The 22,703-nt window shown below is 40.7% G+C and overlaps 1 protein-coding gene across 1 annotated transcript; it reads left to right on the top strand.

Moving 5' to 3' along the window:
• Nucleotides 1-8,949: 8,949 nt before the first annotated feature.
• On the top strand, nt 8,950-22,550 carry DHRS7C (dehydrogenase/reductase 7C). Its single transcript, XM_013950307.2, has 6 exons — nt 8,950-9,103; nt 11,343-11,455; nt 13,058-13,268; nt 17,732-17,824; nt 19,763-19,918; nt 22,342-22,550. Exons 1-6 carry the CDS (start codon nt 8,950-8,952, stop codon nt 22,548-22,550), a joined length of 936 nt encoding a protein of 311 aa, XP_013805761.2.
• The last annotated feature ends 153 nt before the right edge of the window (nt 22,551-22,703 follow it).

Below are 22,703 nucleotides of genomic sequence, written 5' to 3'. Positions count from 1 at the left end.
CTTCCACTGAGCACCCCTCCGCCTCTGGAGTCATCCCTGCTCCTCTGAAGAATGCCTGCAGGACAAAGGCCCATTATCAACCCTGTGTGCTCAGAGACCACCTTAACAACCTGTCCTCCCTGACTTCTGTTTGCTATGACTTTGGGGTCAAAAGGGTGACAGCTCGAGCTTAGAGAAGGGTCACCACACACTCCCCTCACATGCACTTGGTGCTGGCCAGCTAGCCCATCTCTTTAGAGATTATTCATAGGGCCGGAGACTTCTTTAGCCTGGAAGGCCTGGAGGATGTCATCCAGCCTGTTGCTCCAAGCCAGGGTAGTTTCCGAGCTAGACGCACGTGCTCTTGGCCTTGTCCTGCAGCACCTTGACCATCTCCAAAGCTGGCGACTCCTCAGCCTTTCTGGGCACCAGCTCCTGTGCTGCCCCACTCTCACGGTGAAGGCCCTTTCCTTCGTCCCTCGTTTTTGGGGTTGCAGAGTTCCCATTCACCTTCATATCCCTGACACTTCTTCCTTACCCTTGCCAAGCAGGTGCAGCAGAGTGCCTCCCCTCGTGGGCTCATCCAGCATGGTAGACTGTTGTACATCGAGGAGTTAGTGATTCACATAACAGTTGACCTGAGCAGGCACAGGCCTGTGCTACACATTACTTGCCTGCAGGGTAAACTTACCCAGCTAATTGTAGCGGAGGAGCCTGTAGGCAGCTCCCACTTGGCACTGGTGATTATACCACCTGTGTGTCCTCATCTTTATCTAAAAGCAAAGCGGCATGTTCTCATATGAACATCCTTTTCTTGAACAGTAGGAATAACAAATAGATTTTTTTCCTTCTAAGAAAATCCTGTAGGAGCCCTAAAGCCCAAAATGCTGGTGAACCTCACCACACAGGATCGGCATAGTGTGCCATGTCCTGACGGAGAGATCTGTCCAACACTGTATTATCTCAGGGTTCCCAGCACTGGAAGGGATGTAAGGGTTAATTGCTAATTTTTAATTGCTCTCCTATCATTGAATAGTTTGATTTAAACATCATATTATACTTCAAGATTCAAGTGGGAATTTCTTTTCCTGAGATCCAGAAAGAACCAGCACTTTCCCAGTGTACAATATGCCCTCCCCAAGGGCCCTAGAATAGCCCCTCAGGCTCCAGGGGCTATTCTAGGGCCAGCAATGGCCAAAAGCACACAGACTGGCCCACCCTTGTTAGCAGTGACAGGCCCTGCCTCTTAGTATTTGGATGGGATGTTGGGGCAGAAAAATGGGTTCACACAGATATCTGTAGCTTGGCTTGAAGTTAGGTAACTTTCCCAGTCCATGTCTCACCAATACATCTAGTGGACACTATTCAGGAGAACCTGCTGAAGGCCTTGCTAAATTTACAGTAAACAAGATCCACCACTCTCCCCTCATGCACATAGTCAGGTCATCAGAGAGCTGTCAGACTGAGCAAGCACAATTTGCCCCTGTTGAATGTATCCTGGCTGTGTTAATCTCAACAGTCTTGCTGCACACAGAAAGGAAACACAGTTTATAAAGTCCAAAACTTAATTGTTAATATAATTCAAATGGTAACAGTCTTATCTAAGAATTACTGTAAATCTAGATCTAGTTATTGCAGAAATAAAAAAGAAAAAGTAAACACTTCTATGACAGGAGAAGTTTCTATACTAATAATAGTTACAGTTGCTTTGCACATGCACCCTGGTATCCTCCTCTCTTCTGTACAGTTGTGCTCATCCTTCCCCTACCACTCTTGCTCTTGAGGCCAAAAGCACAAGGCTTCCTCAAGGAGATGGGAAGAGCTCTCGGCATGTGGACAGCATCCTGAGTTCTTTGCCGTGAGAATGTGATCATGGTGACAGTTTCTTCCTCCTCATTCTAGGGACCACGTGGGGATATTTTTATATGTTTTCTATTGTGCTCTACCCCTTGTTCTTTCCTCACCTGCAGCTCTAGGTTACATTAATATTTACCTTAAATGGTGCATTTTAAGTAGGTTGGTTACTTTTCTTTGTTCTCTTTGTTACCAGTAAAAACGGTTGTGTCCAGCTCCAAGGTCTGCATTTCTTTAACTGACAACTGCTGAATAGCCCTGAGGTGTCCAGCGTTAGCCTCTGCCTTTTACTTATCATCCCAAGCCTATACTCCTCTATACTACATACTCTGTCTCCACTTTGAGGCCGCTGCCAGGCCTGTATTCCTATACAGACATCATAATAGAATAGTCATGTATTCCTCATCAGCCTTTATTCTATATATTCTGTATTTAGAATACAAATATGTATCTATATTCTATATTCCATTTTTTCAGAATATAAACCTGCTTTCTACACCAGGCGTGTATCTCTCTACAGTACATCATGATGCTAGAATCATCAGTGTTTTCTTTTACATAGAGTAGCTACTTGTTACTGAGAGCTGCACAAAAATATGGTTACAACTTCAGCAAAAGTAAAACAAGTCAGGCATAACCACCTGGTCATTAGGAAAACTGCTGTTACGGCTAAACAAACTGAAAGAAAACTCCAGGCAGGCCAAGACAACCTCAAAGCCTGACAAGCCTCAGTCCTGAGGCCTTGTTAAGTCAGAACAAAGCTGTGGCCTGTTTCTCATAATGGCAATAATGTACTCCTGGGGTGCATCATGATAAAGTATTTCAGTATGTTGGTGTTTGGATTTAGAAATTAGCATACTGGTTATAGGAATTATCCAGTATGTAAAATAACATATGGTTAGATATGGGAGTATCAGTGAATATGGATGCAGGAAAAGCTTTTCTCAGTGAAGTGGGTGACAGAGTTAGCTCAGATAGCTGTAGGAAGGTGTACTCAGGCCAAGTACAAGGTTCAAGGAGAGGTATATGTGAATATACAAATCAGCATGCAGAGTGGAGAGTCAGCATACAAATTAGCTAAACCAATGACTAAGATTTTTCTTTGGTAATGATATAGAGTCTTCTTTTGTTTGCTTTTTATAGATGCAATTACGTGCCTTGGGCTTTATTAGCAGAAATTTCTTAAACTTTTTAATTGTTGTACTTGAAGAGATGTTCTTAATGTGCCTCAGTGGACATTATTAGAGTCATGCACAAGTGTCAGGAGGAGTCATTAACATAATTGTGAAAACTTTTTGGTGATGAAAACTGGTAGCAATTCTTTCCTTCCCACTCAGGTTCCCAGAGGGAAAAGTCACCCCATGATCACATGATCAGCCAAGTAGGAAAGAGACGGTGTTTCAGGAAAGTGTTTAAAGATGTTCCTGTTCTGAGGTCCAGGCTTGTCCTCAAAGCAGCTGAGACAAACCACTGTGCAGGGCCCACAAGCAGACACTAGGAGAACTGGGTTTGTTTAGTTCAGCAAAGAAGAAGCTAAGGGATAATCCAATAGCAGTCTACAGTAACTTGAAGGGGTAATGAAAAAGAAGCAGTAAGGCTGCTGAGACAACAAAGACACAACAGACACAATTGCCTCTAGGGAGGTTCAGGGCAGACATTCAGAAAACCATCTTTCAATAGAAGGAGGGTCACTGCACTAGAACAACGAAGTTGTGGGAGCTCCATTTTTGGAGATTTAGCAAAGCCATAACTGAACTTACCTTGTGTTGGCTGTAGTGCCACCTCATGCAGAAGGTTGGACTGCAGAACTCCAGAGATTCCATCCAACCAAAATTGAATCTTTGAGACAGGGAAAGGTCCCCTACCTTCTCCCATCCCCTCAGTTTCCCTAAGTCACAGCATGAGTCAAACTTCTCCTGAGATGTGTTCTTGAGGAGTCAGCTATGGGATTATAGAGCTGATGGTGGCTGGGACATGCACCTTGCTCTGGGATGTCCTTCAAGGTTGGGAAGAAAGCGTAGAGCAGCTGGAGAGCAACATGGAGGTGTCATGTTTCCCACAGTATCTGAGCTGCAATTGGCTGTGCCATGTGCTTACTTGATGAGAAAGAATACAAAAGGAGTCTGATCTCAGGGGTATCATATTTAGAGGAAAAACAAACAACAGAATAGAGATATATTTATATCTTTAGCAGTGAACACTGAAAACAGTATGAATGGATTAAAAATAAAAAAAGCTTATCTAAACTGATTTTGGTTTGGACTAATAGGATGAATCAGTGACTAGAACATGTCCAAAATGAACAGCAGTGCAAATAGGCGAAGTCTGACAGAAACTTAGATAAATACCCTTCTATAAAACCATCTCACACATGCAAATGAGCTTGTACATGTTCAGTGTGGCTCAAGATTAATGCCTTGGCATTTAGGGTCTAAATGCTATCCTATGTCATTGGTAAAAAAAGCAGGATCTGAGAACCAAGACTTAGACCAACTGTAGTTCTGGGTAACCCTTAGGAAATCATTTGAATTCTCTGTGATGGTTCTGTTCCTTCTCTCCTCAGTCACATCCTTGAGCTCAATATCACTTCAAAGACAGTTTAGATACAGACAGACCCCAGAGAGGGACAGGCCAGCAAGTTACCTTGCTGAAGGTCCCTCTAGCTGGTGCGCAGCTGGTTCAACATGGAATAATCCCATGCAATAGGACAAGCTGGTCACCAACTGGATAGAAAGCAGTTTTGCAGAGGAAGATATGGGGTCCTAGTGGACAGCAATTTGAACAGGATTCAGCAGTGTGCCCTTGTAAAACTTAAGGCTGACTGCACACTGAGCTACATTAGCGAGAGTATAGTCAGGTGGTCCAAGGAAGTGATTAGTCTCTTCTGCTTGGAACTTGTGAGACTGCATTTAGAGTAGTGTGTCTGGTTTTGGGGTCCCCAGTACAAGACAGTGACACACTGGAGAGAGTCCAACAGAGGCCCCCAAGATGGTCAGGGGACTGGAGTAGCTGATGTACAAGGAGAAACCAAGAGAACTGCTTTTGTTCAGCCTTAAGAATAGAAGGCTAAGGGGAGACCTTATTGCTCTCTAAAGCTACCTAATGGAATGGTGTAGTGAAGACAGAGCCAGACTCTACTCAGAGATGCACACTGGAAGGACAAAAGGCAATTGGCACAAGCTGCAACAATATCTAATCTTTTTTCAGTGTTGAAGTAGTCAAGAACTGACAGGTTGCTGGAAAATCTGTGAAATCTCCCTCCCCCGAGACATTTAAAAGTCAAATTGAAAAGTTCTGAGTAGCCTTCCTTTAGTTGACTCTGCTTTGAGAGAGACAGTTGCACCTATATCACCCTGTGATTCTATGAGTTTAGGTAGGCTGATAAAGTGTGCTGTGGAGTGTTTTCCTTCACTGTCTCCAAAAGCACCATTACATCTAGCTGTTCCTTTATATTCACCTGAGAGGTCTTCTCTGAGATGTCTCTGAGTTTCTGGTACTTTACCAGGCTCTTTGTAGCAACCAGGTCCAGCACAGACACTGAGAGAAGACAACCATTTGCACACTCTACATCTCTATGCAGATTTTGGACCTCTCTTTGTTTGCTGGAAGTTGATTCTGGCAGGATAAAGCAAAACTGAAGATCTCATCAACTATAGTTGCAGGGATCTGGCATAGCTCGTCCATCATGTTTCCTGCTGCTTGCTCAAGGAAGTAAGGTTATCTCTTACAACTCTATCTCAAGGGAAAGCTGTATCAAAATGGGCCCATTCCAGCCCTCTCTGCAGCCATAAGTCATTCTCAGATCTCCACCTCTAAGATTTCCCAGTCATTCCACAAACACCCAAATTAGCAAGATGGACACAATCTAGGTCTACCTTCAAGCCAGGCCACAGACATCTGTGTGAATTCATTTCTCTGCCCTGACATCCTATTCAAATACAAAGAGGAGGGGTCTGTTACTGGTAACGAGGGTGAGCCAGTCTCTTTGCTGACCCAGCTTCTCAGGTGGCTGAGAACAGAGCTGCAAACTCCTTCAGCAAGTAGTGGGCATAGCAATACCTACAGTATGGACTGAAGGATTCTCCCACACAGAGCTGTGGTGAGAGGGAGACCCTGTTGCCTATTTAGATGGAGTTTAGCAGGCGTAGCTTCTTTCTTGGTTTGTCCTGTTTAGATTCTGGCTGCACGTCTCCTCTCAGCATTTTCTTTGCCTCCACCTCAACTGTGACCTCTCCAAGTTAGAAAAGAGCCTCATCCACCTTCCATCCAAGCTACTTGTGCATGGCACCAGGAAGAGGTTGCCTAACATCATGATATTTATATCTCAATGGAGGAAGAAAGACAGCACATATAGTGTTAAGATCTCTGGTGTTATTGCAGACTGTCTGAATGCCACAGCTATGCAAAAGAATGCCAGAGACAAGTGTGTGATGCATATTCACTGTGGGCTGAAGTCAAATGCTTCTCTGTCTCTCAGAATATTTCTTTCTCCTAAAATCTTTGTTTGAGCATTGAAATCTCTAAAGCACCGTTAGAGTCTTTCTGGCTAATATCAGTACTCTGCATTTTTCTTAAATGTCCCCAGTTGCAAGATTAACAAACTGTAACAGTTCTGAAAGCTAATCTTCCTTTCCAGAAGAATTGTTTCATCAGTATCACTGGCAGTTTTTCTGATCATTTTCCTAGTGAGGATTTTCCAGATGCTTAGTTAAAAAGGTGGCATTTTACAGCATGAGACATCACCTTCTTTGAAGGTAAACAGAATTTGCATCTTGCAGTCTTTTAATTAAACATCTCCTTAACCCATATGATGGTAAAAAAGCTGTATTGACTTCCAAGCAGTGATCTCATGTATACTGGATGCTATACTGATTTGACATTGTGTTGAATTAAACAACTCCTAGATATAGTGTTGAAAGCACAGTGTGACATGTGCAGTCTGGAGCATAGTAGCAAAGACAGTCTCCCAATCCCCTAGCTGAGAGAGAAAAGCATTTTAGAAGACATTGAAGAAAAAGGAAGCAGAGCTTGAAATGACCTTCTTCCAAAGAGGCTGAACAAATAACCCTAGGGAGAGGAGCAAGGCACTGAAATCTCATGTTTAGGAAGTTCTCAATGCAAAAAAATCTGACAGCTGTAAAGCTAGGATGATCATTTTTTGGGGGAGGCATGGATTTGAAGACTTGGTTCTTCTTCCTGGAAGAAAGCTTTAGCCACTAGTGCCACTTTGGAAGAAAGTTAAAGATGGACTAGGTTTTGGAGAGGGTGATGGAAGGCTGAATTGTCTCCATCCATCTGCAGGTAGCTGGAATGACTTCTCAGCTTATATGATTTAATGCCTTTACATTTTTCTGTGGAAACTGATATAACTTTCAGAACACAGTGACCACTTTACATTGGAAAACATGCATTTATACATATCTGTTACTCACTATGTAGTCTCTTTAGCTAGAATAGCAGATATGAATGTTTCAGATACAGGCATATTACAAAATTCTCTGGTTTGGAAATCTTAAAGTAATGTGTTCTTTGCCAAGCAACTTTAACTTTGGCAGACAGGCCTATGCACCTTGATGCCCAGTGTCTTTAGCTTCTAGAGCAAGTTGGATTTACAAACTAGGTCTAGAAGCCCCCTCCTGTTCCCTCTTGAATAACCTCCCATCCTTATCCACTCTTTGTTCCCTGTTACTACTCTCCAATATCAATGATTAGCTATGATTTGTAAACCTATCATTCTCTCATTGGAGGTGAAAATCAGATGGTAGGATTTAGGTCATGTAGTCATTTAGCCCAAACAATAGTACTCAAAACTTACAATTGGGAGACTGCGATACCATTTTCTTAAAAGGCAAAAAGAGGATGATTCATGGTAAATCATTCTTCTCCCTAGAATCCCAAAGAACAACCCATAAATGTGAGTGCCAGCTTAACAGATATTGTCTCTCTGCAGGACTGTAAAGGCTGATCACATACCTAAAGCTGATATTCTGAAAAGGCTGGGAAAGGCACATCTACTTTGCAAATACTGGCAGTGGAAAGCAGCCTGTGGCACCTGGAAGCACACTGCAGCAGCCTGTTCTGCTCTCCAGCAAGCTACTGCTCAGCAGTAGTTTTTAATCTCCATGTGATACAGTAGCTCCCAAGCCAGCTTGCTCAGAGACCTTATCCCAACATATACATGCATCATTTCTGTTGCAGAAGTGATTGTTTCAAACCTCAAATCTTTCCCATTATTTTTGTGTTTGCTTATTTTTAAGACTGATTGTTATCATGGAATTTATACAAATCTTTTTATGCATATAGTTAATTGAAGGGTAATGGCAATGAACTGAGACGGTTCAATGAACCACTGTTACTAAAGGCAAGAAACAAAAATAGATGCTTCTTTGTATAGTTGAACTGGTACTGTACTAAGAGCTTTTACATGACTGTCCAGCCTGTTGGACTAGATAGGTCAGGCATGTGGATCACACTGTAGATACTATATTTACTTTTAGAATGGCTATGTATAGCCTGCAGCTGCGATAGAAATATTTTCTTTCAGGGCAAGCAGCCTCAGCAAATGCAATACTCTGTGAAAATACTAAAGGATTTCTAATACGAAAATTAGATCAAAAGAATATTTTATCCCTACTTGAAGTCTTCATAGCGATAGTAAGTCATTCTATTTTCTATATCTTTTTAAACAGAAAACAATTTTATTGGATGTTTTATCTGAAATTATGAATAAAAAGCCTTTTATATGTTTTACAATAATAGAAACATAATTAAAAGATTAGTGTTATATTTTAGTCTGTTTTGCCTCAAGCCAATATTTCTTCACAAAATCTATTATGTTTTTGCCAACACAGAGTTATTTTGAATAAAATGAATCAAGATTTGCTTAGAACATACAATAACGAGGAAAACAGCCAAACAAAGAACCTTATAAAAATATGGTAATATTAAACCTTTGATTGGAAGGCAAACTCTCCACTGCTTTAAGCTATTGGTGTGCTGTGATAACTGGCTTTTCTGGATATGGAAACATTGATCTTTTAGAAAAGAATAATTTGAAAAATAAAGAATGCATGTTATGATTACTGTTATTCTGATATAATCTTGTTTTCCACAGAGATGGGTATTCTTGCTATATTTGCCCTACCATTACTCCTTCTAGGGATCAGTGGAATTATTCATATTTACCAATCAGTCATGTGGCTAGTGTCCAAGTCAGCTGTGCAAAACAAGGTGGTGGTCATCACTGATGCCATCTCTGGACTGGGCAAAGGTAAGTTGTTTCTTTTCTTCACAGTTTCACAGAAAAAAAAAGGCCTGAGAATGACCCTGTAGGTGATTAAATGTGCATCCATTATGTTGTGTGTATCATAACTGTCTGGATGAATCAGAGATTAGGAATATGGTTACAAACAAATCTTATGATTTTTAAATGTACATTTTTGATCTCAGCCACAGGAACTGCTGTTGAACTTTTAGGAACTGCAGACCTTTGTATTCATTTAATTCAAAAGAATAAGAAGCCTGAGAAGCAAATCAAGAGTGTTATTTTTAGCACATTGCTAATATGAGATCTTATTACATCGACTGTCACTACAAGGTAGCAGCTAATCAGTATAAACAGGTGTCACATTACTCTTTTCCATGTTCCTCTCCATTCCTTAAAGGCTTCTTCTACCTTTCCTGCTCTGTGTATACAACAGCACTCGCCCCCCGCCCTTGTTCTTATCTCTAACTGTCTAGCACTTATGCTCTTCCTCTTCCCCTAATAATCTCCAGTACCACAAACTGCTCTATGTGCAACAGTGGGATCAACAGAAGGAGGTGAAGGGTATGTGGTAATTTATCTGTTTATACAAGCTGACTGTCTGAGCGGCAAGCCACTTAACATGTACTTCCTCTTGGCCCCTGTTTCCTTCCCACACCATCCCATCAGATCAAAGGCACTGGGTCATATACTGCTTGTGCACGCTCCTGCTCTAGGTGTTCCTTGGTGGGGAGGTAGATACAAGTGCGTCATAAGGAGAACATAGTTTGGTGCTACATTTTGGCCTTTTTTATCAAGACTTGCTGTATGTTGTAAACATATGTTCTGGAGAAATATAAACCGGTTATTTGTAGAATCACAGGACTCCTGGAGGTCTGTAGCCAAACTCCTGCTTGGAGCAGGACTATAACCAGTACCGGATCTGGATAGATGTGGTTTGCCTGGACAAAACTTGGAAACCTCCAAGGACAGAGATTCACTACCCCTCTGAGTACCTTGTTCCAGCACTGTATGATCCCCTGGGGAAGATTTTCTTAATGTCCAATTTCCCTATTAACATTTGTTCATCTTTTTTGTGACCAGCTACTCACTGTCCTTTGAGGTTATAATGACAATAGCACCTCTCCCTCCCTTTTTTGCACAGGAGACATCTCAAAGCATTTTCATTTTATAATCCTGAATGTATCTACTGCCAGAATCCCACAGGGGGATTCTTAGAAGTTACATGCAGGCTTGAATGTTTGCAAGTCATCTAAAATTTAATATGCAGTCCACCTATGCATATGCAATGGCCATTTGTCCAGACCTTAAAAATACAAGCAGTCTGGCCAGCTGCTACGTATTAGAGATTTCAGGAAACATTCAAATTCCTTTTTCCACATGTCAGAATTTCTGGGCCAAAGAAGACATTCTTTAAAGTTAAAAAACAAAACCAAAATCTACCATGATTGAAGGTGTTTGCAATGGTTTATGGCTGTTACTTAAACCTAATTCCTGTTTCTTCTCAATGATATAACTCAGAAAAGTTCTGAATAGGTCTAGAGAAGAACATCATTGATTTTCTTTGTTCTGTTGCTCACTAAACAATCTTGCTCCAACTGCCAAGTTTATAGGAAAAATATTTGTGTAGTTATCACAGTACGGGCAAATAATATTGTGGTCTTTAAATCACAAAATTCTTATATGCTAGAAAAAAGAAAATGAAATAAATTCCTAAAATTGCAGTCATAAATAATTAAAAAGAGATTGCATGAATAAGTCTCCAGCTGCACAGGTTTATAAAAATAAATTTCTTAAATGTCCATTTCACACTCTTAATCTATATGGAAGTGCTTGTACCCAGTTTTCTAAGATCACTGTATTAGAATAACTGGATTTGCCTGTGGATATTGAAATAATAAGCATCCCAAGAAAATGTTTGGGAAGCTATAGCACTAGGGTTGTGCTGTTACCTGTCCAGGAATTGCACCAGCTAAGACAAATCAAACAGAGTAAATATAGGACCATATAGCTTTTTCTCCTGTGCTGAATATAAATATGTCATACATATTTATATCATATACATTATTGTGCCATTTCAGACTATCTCTTTTCTTATATATATTTTTATTCTTTCAAAAATGAATTAGTTTTTTAAAGGAAAGATTCAACTTCATTAGCAAAAAACAGCCACCCATTTTAATCAAAAATGAGTACAATTAACTTACTATTGTTATTATTTATGTCAAACTTATTTCTCTCCTAGAATGTTCGCGGGTGTTTCATGCAGGAGGAGCGAGGCTTGTGTTGTGTGGCAGGACATGGGAGAAGTTAGAAGCCTTGTATGACGCTTTAATTAGTGTGGCAGACCCCAGTGTGGTAAGTATTTCCTCATTCTGCTTTGAAAATTGACAAGTTGAGGTAAACAGCTTGTTCAGGTACACAATGTGCTTTTAAGTCCACTAAAATAAGGTACGTTGAGCATGATTCACTCTTACCCAGCAGAGTCCACAGAGAGAGAGGAATACCTCTGAAGGTTTTCAGAGCATGATGCTGAAAGTCAGAAATTCTGCTCTTTTGAGCCAATTCAAGGCAATTGATGTAAAACTACTGAGTGGTCCTGCATTTTGAACAAGCTACTGCCCGAAGCCACCCGAGAATGCTAGACAGATGGATTTGATTTAATTCAAATATGAGGGATTCAAAGCTCTTCATTGAATCACAGGCACTATCATTTATTTTCCACATAATTAGAACTCAAGAAGTGGGGGATGAGTCTAAAGACTAAATTCAGTTTGAGAGGAGAGGCCCAACTACCCAGCTATCGGATCAAGTGAAAAAGAATACCCTTTTCTCATTACCACTGCATCACCACCCAACTTGTCATGCAAAACAAACAGACTCAGGAGACTGGGAGATGAAAAAAGATCCTCAGACTGAGTCTTCCCCCTGCCCTTGCCTCCGAAAGCAGTGGATTGGTAAAAAAAAGGGGCATATGGGCAGTCTCGAGGTATGCTTAGGTTGTTCAGAGATCTTAAAAATTCATACCAGTAGACTGCAAAAGGTCTGTAAAGGCTAACCATGCTTTCAGAAGTAGTTGTTTGGAAGGCGTTTCTTTGATGGACATGGGAAAGCTTTTCTTCTGTGGTCAACAGACAACTATGACTCATTTCAGGCTGCAGATGCTCTTGAGGCATCACACAAATTCTACAGCCATTGCTGATCAGACCAAAGAATATTTGCATTTGACCCTTTTTCTGCAGTGAGCTTCACTCATCTGTATAAATAACCATAAAATAGTGTGTTCATGTTACTCTGTGCTGACTTAACCAGGAAAAAAACATATTTAGTATGGCTAAGGGATCTGCATTACATCGTCATAGTAATATGGCAAGGGAGGAGCCTCAGAGTTCACTCCTCTGTCTCGGGGCATATGTTACCTCTGATAAAAACCTATATTTTTGCGGAGACCATGCAAATGTAACCCCTGCTTGGATAACCTATAGCTGAATAAACCATTCCTACCTGACAATTTCCCCTGTGAATTCAGTCCCTCTGTATATATGTAAATTATCCATGAAAGCACTGTATGCTAGTCTCTGCAGTCAGCAAGTTTCTCTAGAGAACTGCTTCCAAAAGGACCGTAGCTTGAGGTGCTAAGTCTGACCCTGCTTTGTGTAGTTGTCTATGTCTATTGATTACAGAAGGAACTGAGAGATACAAAGCTTGTTAGGGTAGAGATAGTCTAAGTTAATCTTCCCATGGTGTTTCTACTTTATGCACCTAAATGCCTAATGTCCAGGGTACATGAATACCGACTACTGAACTATCTTTTTTCTAGGGTGGATTACAAGAATAAAGCAAGTTTTTTGTGAGAATGATAAAAACTCTTTCTTTGGATATCATGGAAAATTAATTAAAAAAAAGAGTAATACATTTTTATATAACAGGAATCCTTGAAACAACTATTTTCTTTATTAGACATATACACCAAAGCTCATACTTCTGGATATCTCTGACATAAACTGCATCCAAGATGTAGCAAAAGAAATCCTGAATTGCTATGGCTGTGTGGATATACTGATCAACAATGCAAGTATGAAGGTGAAAGGAGCAGTGCAGAGCATTTCATTGGAACTTGATAAAAAGATAATGGATGCCAACTATTTTGGACCTGTAACATTAACCAAAGGTATTTTATTTTTTTCACAATTTGCTGTTACTACATAAAACTCAAGATCAAAGGCATTGGTATTATTCTGTTTCATTTTCATCTAATTTTGTCTTCACTATAATCAAAAACAATTCTGTGAAAATCAATGGGCTGAATTCAGCTGAAGATGATCAAAATTAGACTTCCTGAGTTTGGGAACAGAGATTGGCCAAGCAATCAGATAAAGAGTTGTTTGAAAGACAGGCATTTTTTAAAATAGCAATACTTTGCTAATAATGATTCCTTTAGTCATGTGCCTGCTGCCTTTTACAAAGACAAGTATTTTCAAAAGCTCTTGAAAGGATATAGACAGGCTGAAAACTAAACATGATAATGATGCACCCAAATCATGGGTGTGCGTAGGATCCAGCCCTGACCAGCCTGGGTAGTCTTCGCAAGGAACCTGGATCCAGATATTTGTAACCTGAGCATGTTACTTGTCCATTATTTCAGAGAAAGTATTCAAATGCTTAGAACTGAGCACCTGCTTAATCCTGAAAACTGCAGAATTAAGCCCTTAAAGCATTAACATACCATTATGGTGCACCAAAGAACTACAAAGTTTTGTTACTGTACATTTTCCTTCATCTGCTTTTTTTTTTTTCCCCTTTTATTCCTATCCCTTTGCGTGGTCCCAAGAACAGCAAAGCATCATTCAGATATTCTCGATTCAGTCTAGCCCCAGCATCCCAGCACACAGGGAAAGATTAAAGAATCTGTGGATTTCCTGCTATGTGCAACTTTGTTTCCCTAGGTATTTGGCTCTCAAGAATTAGACGTGAAACAGGACTTAAAGAGAAAAAGGTTTTCAGCACCCAGAAAAAATGTATGTGTATCTAAATCATGTGCTCCAGCGCTTCACTACCTGTCTCAAACCTGCTCTCAGCTGCATTTGCCCAGCTTCTGTAACTCTGGAAGTGACAATACATACTTCTTACAATTCCCCTTTTTACAGCCAATACATTAACTATTTTAACAAAGCTTTTTCAGAAGCCTTTATCTGCTTAGTAAGAGCTCAGTTTTCAATATCTTTTCAAGAGTGTTTTCTGCTGTTTTCTTGTCTGTATCCTCCTTTGCAACAGGAATGAGCTGAAATTGCCCCTTTTTTCTCCTCAGAATTATTTTCCTGAATGCCAATATCCATAATAATTGAAAATTGCCATTTTTGTCCATTAACGGTCTGGAGAAATGTCAGACAACCATTTCTGAGATTCTGACTCCAACTATTACCTTATCTCTTATAATGAAATATGTTGAATACATACCCAGCTCAACAATTTAAGGTCTGGCAGGGCCCTGAGCACATCAGTAGGCCTTAATGACCCCGACCAGCCTCATCTGGGGCCTCCACCCACATCCTGCCCATGGGCCCAGGAGCTCCATTTCAGTTCAGACCTGAACCCTCAGTCCTTGCCTAAGATATGTTACATGCGTACCTGTCTCTGGCCCTGACTTGGACCTTGGACCTATGCTGTAGGTAGATTGTCTCCTTAATGGAGCCCTCATATGGACATTGTAGATTTTTTTGCAGTCCTGTCTCTGGTCTCATTTCCTGCTGCTCCTGACTGGACTCCCTAGACAGACTTTGCTCCTGGTTTATTGCTTGCCTTCACTGGGACCCTCCATAGACCCTGCTCCCAGTACCCGACCCTGGCCACTGTGGTCCCTGGGACTGTGGCAGGTCAGTGAGGATCTGCCCTGAGCTCATCCCCAGCTCCCACCTTGCCTTCCTTTATGGAGCTGATGGCCCTTGCTGCTCCCTGAGAAAATCAGTCAAAAATTCTTTAAAACATTCTCCTTCTTTTAAGTCTTTTATCAGATCAGAAAAGCCTGATTTTGCTTGGGAAGGTGAAATTTCACAAGTTTGCAGACTATTTGCCCTTTTCCCCTGTCTTAGCATCATGATATTTGCAGTAACTTCAACCCCACAATATTAAAATAAAATTCTCCTTTCATCTTTGGTTGAGCTGGTGTCCTATCTTGCCAAAGTCTTCCCTGGAGCTTTTTCTGAGTATCTACATATTACCACATATTATCAATATTATCAGTTTTAGCTCTCCAAGGGCTTTTAATTGTTCTCTTTCCCTTTTATATCTTCTTTTACTCCCTGGGGTCCTTTTTGAAAATAACTGTATAAATAAATCTCTTTGAAAGAGCACTTGTTGTGAAGATTCTCCTCTAGAGCCATGTAGTGGTAGATTTCTTAAGGATCAGACTGTTAAGTGGGTCTTCAAGCTGAAAACAGGCATTAGCACTTCAAATACCTGTTCTTTTTCTAAACTGTGAGCTAGTTCTCCAACTGTCTTTCTCCCTCTGCTCAGCTTAGGTAACTCTTTAAGAGATGGTAGATGTGCTCTTTTTCTGTCCTCCAAGTCCTGTCTAGGCTAACTGTTAAGCCATGGTCACTGCACACTGTGCCCATGTTTTAGAAAACCACAGCAAGAATGGATTTTTTTTTCCCCCTCTCAGAGAATAACGGAGCTGTAACTGCAATAGAGCCCAGGAAGGTAAACCTTGGCAGCTAAGTGGTGTCTGATATATAGATGCTGCAATGAAGAATTTGAAGCAGAAATGTTGGGGTAGGAGGATTCAGGGAGAAGGGAGCTGGGACTGGGTAAGGGAAACAGCTTGGAAAAAAGTCTTGGAATATCAGATTTTGGGTCTTTAAGGTGTCTTGGAGCTCAGATGTCAAGGGAATGGTGAACAGCAAGAGAGGGATAAGAGTGACAGAAAAGAATTTAGGGCAGAGTTAGAAAAAAGAAAGATTTCAGGATTTGAGAGTCTGGGAACTCTGGGAATAACTAGTGAGAAGGAAGCAGGTAGCCAGGACGCTCAAGGTACAGTAACCCAGGGCATGGAAGGGGTGGAGAATTTGGTAGCTGGCATGGGAGAGGAATCATGAAGAGGGAGGTTTAGAGTCAGGCCAAGGGAGCCTGGAAGAAAGAGACATGCAAGTTCTAAGAGAAGTGCTCTGAGACAAGAATAACAAAATTTATTACGGGACATGTCAGCTAGGATATTTCAAAGGGGGGCCTTAACTTCAGGGTATCTTCACCCTGGATATGAAATTAGCACGTAACTTCTTTCTTCAGGGGACTACCAGACAATTCTCCCTCTGACAACTTTCAGTTGTCAAAAATACAGCTCTCTTAGTTAGGAGTTATCAAAACACAGTGAGGAAAATGTACCTCAAGCCTAACAACAAAAGGAGATCACAGTAAGGTCTCTTTGAACAAAGAGGACCAACAATGACAAAAACCTCAGGCAAGCTCTTGTCCAATCCTGAAATATTCCCCATATTATAGCTCGGAGTCTACATCTAGGTTATTCTGCCAATAAAGTTCTATTAAAATGAGCTGAGAAACAAAATCTGTACCTGTGTGAGAACATGCACACACACACACACACACACACACACACGCACAGAAACAGATGCAGAAATGCATCAGAGGTTCAGGAAGGTCCATACCTGGCACTGGCTATCAGTGCTGGGAGGGCCGTGCTGAGCATCAGTCACCAGATGAAGAAATGCTGTCCTGTGAGGCAGAGATTTTCTAACTCTTATAGTGGGACTTGGTAGTTCGAATGCAAATCATCAAGAGTTGGCACAACCCTCTGATTCAGGCAGTCCTTGACCCAGAAATGACCCAATAGCAGGAAAGCAGATGCACTGTGTGCCTGCCTTTTTATATGAACTAGTATCTCCTGGGCAGTATGGGGATAAGATGGACCTTAAAGCCTTATTTTCACTCTTTCATGGAAAGTTTGTGTTCCTAACACTTTCTTTGACATAGGAGAGTAGAATCAATACAAAACTTTATCACTAGTGTTGTCAATATGTCTTCATAAGAAATAGATTATGAGGAAAAATGATTGAGCCATAATATTATAAATCAAAGAAATGGAAAACTGAAAGTAATGACAATAGAAAGTAGATGCAAAAATTGTCAAGAGATTATAAGGCCAGAAAACATAATCTCATCTCATTCCTGGAGATGTTTCTGCTTAAATGGGAACAAGTCAATAAAACCAAAAATACAGAATAAAATAAATAAAACCAAATAACTATGAATAAAACCAAAAAACTAGCCAATTAAAGATTTCCAGTAATGAAGAATCCATGATTGTCTTCATAATCTGTTTCAGCATTCTATTACTGTTACTGTAATGAATATGTGCTTCATGTCTAGTCTGCATTTGACTAGTTTCAGGTTTCAGTTACTGGATTTTGTGATAGTTCTGACTGCAGTACTGAGACAACCTTCATTAAAGTTTTCCTGTCTATACGTGTGCTTAAAAAGATACTTCAGCTTTCACTTCTTTTTGTAAAATAGATTGAGATCTTTAATTACTTGGCTCTTTCCCTTCTTTTCTTTTCCCTTCTCTTCTCTTCTCTTCTCTTCTCTTCTCTTCTCTTCTCTTCTCTTCTCTTCTCTTCACAGCCCTTCTTCCCAACATGATCTCAAGAAAAACTGGCCAAATTGTTCTAATTAATAGTATCCAAGGAAAAATAGGAGTCCCATTTCGTGCAGCTTGTAAGTTATACAGAGCAAAAATGTACATTCCAATGTTTGAATTGTAAGTATTCCATGATTTTGATATTAAGTTATTACAAGTGCTTATTTGTGCCCTGATTCAGTAAACCTGGATATGCATTAATATGGTATTTAGCTGAAATATTTTCAAAGAAGTGAAACTCAGGAAGAAATACTTTAAATACTAACTGTGATGTGTAACCTCATGTGTAAGCCTAAGATACTGGAGGACGAAAAGCTACCAATGCAACAGCAAGTTTCTTAAAAATTCCTGGCAGGGATTCAGGGAACAACAAACAGATGTCAGTAAGTGTGGCATCTGCACTGGGCATATTAGTATAAGCTATAATAAAGAATAAAGTTAGTGGAGAGATATACAAATATAACATATTCGTAGAGACTAGATGCTGCTTTTGTAAAGGGAGGTCATGCCTCATAAGCTTAATGGAGTTTTCTGTAAGAGTTTAAAAGGACATGTAGGTGATGTAATCTGCTTTGATTTCCAAAAGGTTTTCACGGAAGTCCTTCACCCAAAGCTCCTAGTGAAATTAAGCTGCCCTGAGTTATGATGAAAGGTCTTTGAATTCATAAAATACAAAGTTAATAGAAAGGAAATATAGGATAAATGTAAACAAACAGTTTTCACTGTGATGTGAAGTCAGAAGTAGATTATGGGCTCTGAACTAAAGGTCTGCAAGACCTCAGGGTTGAGACTGCAGTAATAGTCATGAAAGCAAAATCAAGTGACAAGAACTATTAGAAAAGGTGCAGAGAAGAAAAATAAATCCTGTCACTGTGCCTTTCTATAAACCTATGCTGTGCCCATATCTTGAACATTGTGTGCAGCTCTGGTCTCCCCATCTCAGATGAGGTATGAAAACTGGAAAAAGGCCCAGAAGAAAAGCAACACATTGATGATACATCTGGAACGTGTTGTCTCTAGGAAACAGACAATTGCTTCAGGATATGCTGGATGTGTATAAAATCATGAGTGGCAGGACAGCTAACAGATAGTTTTTACAGTTGATACCTATGTTGCATGACATGAAGCCAGAAGAAGGAATTTCAAAAGAAGTCAAAGGAGAAGGTTCTTTCCATTCCAGACTTGACCTGCAAAGAGGAAAGAAACAATGAAAAAGAAGATAACGTCTGAAAAGTCTTTTTTTCTGGAACTTGTTGGCAGGTTCCTGCCATTTGAGTGAATGCGTGCTGAGTTTGCAAACTAGCAAAACTGCCTTGGAGCAGCAAGAACTTCTAATGGAGCAGCAAAGAACCTAAGAAGATTGTGACTGAGGCATTCGTAGAAAAAAGATCCAAAAGACAGAAGACCCTCACTTGATTCTAGCTATGAAATCCTGACATGTCATTTTTTAGATTATTTTATGCACAGATAGGTTTCCAGTACAGAATCAATTATGGGGTGGATATGGGCTTTGCAGCTCTGGTCTTCTTAATGAAAAGTTCTGGTTCTTGGCCTAGATTCACATACTATTATGTTTCCTTGATATCTTCTCAATAAAAATTCACTGGCAGCAGTTAAAAAAAATCCATGTAATGCAGTTAGTTTAAAATTAATATTAAAAGCATCTCAAATGAGAAATTGCTGCTGCAGGGGCAAGGTATAATTTATTTACAAAACATGAGCTGTCCTGCTATTTCTGCAATGGATATGCATTTCATTGTATCTTATTAATGTTTCACAAACTGTAGCATGAGACAAAGTGGAGACTCATCTCAGGGGCAACTGTCCATCCACCAAAGATATTTTCTCACTGTAGAGAAATTTTTTACTTGATAGTTTTGCTGAGTGCCTCCTGTTCTTTGCCTTTTTGTTAATCATTCCCTGCTCAGTTTTCCAAACATTCGTGTTTTATGAACTCTGTCATGCATCCATATCCATACATCCCTGCATCTGTGTATTTTCTTTTTTTCTTTTAGATGCTGCTTCTAAGCATGCTGCTGTAGGCTTTTTTGATTGTCTTAGAGCTGAAATGGAAGGATTTGATATTTGTGTCAGCACTGTGAGTCCAACCTTCATCTGTTCATACCATCGTCAACCAGCAGCTGGCAACTGGGAGGCATCAATCTGGAAATGTAAGGTTTGATACATCAAAAGAGACTGTAGCAGAGGCCCATATAGCAGTATGGAGGCTGTTGCAAGGCAGAGGAAAGGAACATTGGGAAAAGAATGGAAATGACAGAAAGCATGATCAGGTTAAGGAAGCAAAAAAAAAAAAAAAAAAAGAGAAGATTGGAGAAATCAGATGAGTCTGGCGATAAGAGGAGGAACGTGAAAGGGGACAACATTACGTGAGAAAATAAATACACCAGACCATGGGGAATGGGGGTAGAGCATGACACAAAAGGGCAGAGGAAGGAAGGCCATGAGCAGGGTCGGTGAGAGACAGGTAGCTGAGTAAGGGAGAACAGAGAAGAAGCAGAGTACCTGCTCAATAAAACTAAAGAATACAACCTCTACTCTGTTTTGCTATGGGATACTGAACAGAAAATGTGTCAGCCAGAGGATTTGTTCTGCCTCAGGCTGGGACTGGTGGGATGGTGGGGAAGAGACTCATTTTCTATGTTTCATAGGGTGTCTTGTTTCAGGAACTGAGGCACTGAGATAACACTGAATAATATGATGCTTATAATAGCACCAATAGAATTGTCAGCATTTTATGTGCCCTGGCTGTTCCCATAAATTTGGATTTATGAATACTCCCTTAACCCAGAACTGAATACTAGAGAAGTATTTTACTGAAACTCCAGCTTTACACTTGACTCTTGTATCCCCTCCCTTTAACAAACACTGAGGTTGTGGCAGCACAGTATACCCAGAAGCCTCAGGGATCTATCAGAAATTTCACCTCCTGGTGGGTGAAATATTCTGCTCTACTCAGTTTTCCCTGTGGTGAAGTACCAGCACACAAGCTTTCTCTTCCCAGTTCTTCTCTGAACTCTGAAAATATTCTGTGCATATTGTGGGGATTATTAACAGATTGCATTGCCTTTCTTTGGGAAATGCCACTAATTTTTTCTCCTATGACAAGTAAAAATCTGCCAGTTTGTCACAGTCATCAGAGCTATGGAAGCCACCCAGCTTCAGTAAGAAAAGGAAAGGAGCTTTTGGCACTTTCCTGGGAGGTGGGAGAGAGGTATGAATGGATGAAAGGATGGAAGACCAGAAAACCTCTGGTCTTCTGCTTCTCAGGGAGGCAGCATGTGTGTGAGCAAGAGTCTCCTGTGCTGGCCATCTCTTTTAATAAAAGTGGCTACACTTTGTGCTGACTTGAAGTCTGTTGGCTTGTATCAGTGGTGCCCAGGTGCAGTGAAAGTACTACGGCCACAAGTAGGCCACGGTAGATAGGCACAGGCCTGACTCATTTGTAAAAGGCAGGAAAAAGAAGTCAGCCAATTTGGGCCTGTTAGCTGTAGGACTTCAGTTTCCAAATTAGCTTTTGTGTACAGAACTTGGCCACCTACTAATATTAATTAAAGAACCTGTTCTTTCTTGCCTGAGAGAAGAGGTTGAATTTAACCTTATGTGAAGTTAAACACACACATCCCTTTGCAGATCTGTACCACTGCAGAGAGTGGGTTTCAGTAGGCCTCTACTCCAATCCTCAAAACCCTGTGACTTCACTAAATAGAGAAACTAGGAACTGTTTGAACTGTGCAGAATGAGCAAGAGAGAAAAAGAGCATAACAGGGATGAAAAAGGAGAGTGAAAACAGTTGGAGAACCAGACACATTGCTCTTGCTGCTGTTAGAGGTTTGGAGAGCTGGCTCATGTGACTGTTGTTTCTTGAAGAGGTTGCTTATGCACCACAGAAGTGCCTGAAATGCAACCGTTTCAGCCCTTCCTCAGCAGCAGGAGCAACTGCTAATTTGTTGGTTTGTCCAAAATAGGCTAATATGTCAAAGTCAGTTTTGCCATCCCCAAAGGCTTTTTCTTTTCCTATGCTAAGTCAGCCCTTAGGAATACAGTAGGACTTCACAGACTCACAGAATCACAAAATAGCTGGGGTTGGAAGGGACCTCTGGAGACATCCAGGAAAATAACCTTCAGAGCTGAGTACGATATGCACTTCACTGCTCCTCACCCATGGGTGGGTCAGTTATACCGACCTTTTCATTCACTCCTTAGTGCCCTGCCTTGGTACTATCATCATACTGAAGCAATCTTGCTTTATCCCTATATACTCACTGACAGTACAGAGAAAAGCTGATATGTCCAGAATCTGGGGCCCTGAAACATGTTTCCCAAGTGAGAGTTCAGCTGCACTCAGGTTGCTCCTTCTCTTAGGGATTGTGAGGATTTTACTAGAGAAGACTTCAGCTTCACAAAAAGACCTTAGAGTGGATGGTCACAAGGAGGAGAAAGGATGGAAAGGGGTAAAGGCTTGGAAGGGGGTAGGAACTTAACTGCTGATATACTAGCTGGTATATCTTTTCACCACCCATTTCCCCAGATGTGTCTATCTGTATCTTTCATTCCTCTCTGGTTTGATTTATAGTCTTTTTCAGAAAGGTGGCATATGGTGTGCACCCAGTGGAGGTGGCAGAGGAAGTCTTGCGCACAGTGAGCAGAAAGAAGCAGGAAGTACTTATTGCCAATCCTATCCCCAGAGCGGCAGTTTACATTCGGACCTTCTTCCCAGAGCTGTTCTTTGCCATTGTTGCCTCAGGTATTAGGGAAAATCTGAAGACAGAAGAGGAAAATTGATTTTGTTCAGTTCTCTTCCCTGTTAACGACCTGAATAAAGTTTATGTTTCAGATGTCAGCGCTTTCTGCTTCCCACTATGTGTAGAATAAAGCAGGAGGCTGCTTCCATAAAACAGCCAGTGTCTCACTGAACAATTTGCTGCCATTGGCATA

The sequence above is a fragment of the Apteryx mantelli genome, chromosome 19, assembly GCF_036417845.1.
Source record: "Apteryx mantelli isolate bAptMan1 chromosome 19, bAptMan1.hap1, whole genome shotgun sequence".
Lineage (NCBI taxonomy): Eukaryota > Metazoa > Chordata > Aves > Apterygiformes > Apterygidae > Apteryx > Apteryx mantelli.
The sequence above is the reverse complement of the archived record's forward strand: the minus strand, read 5'-3'. Positions and strand labels throughout refer to the sequence as shown.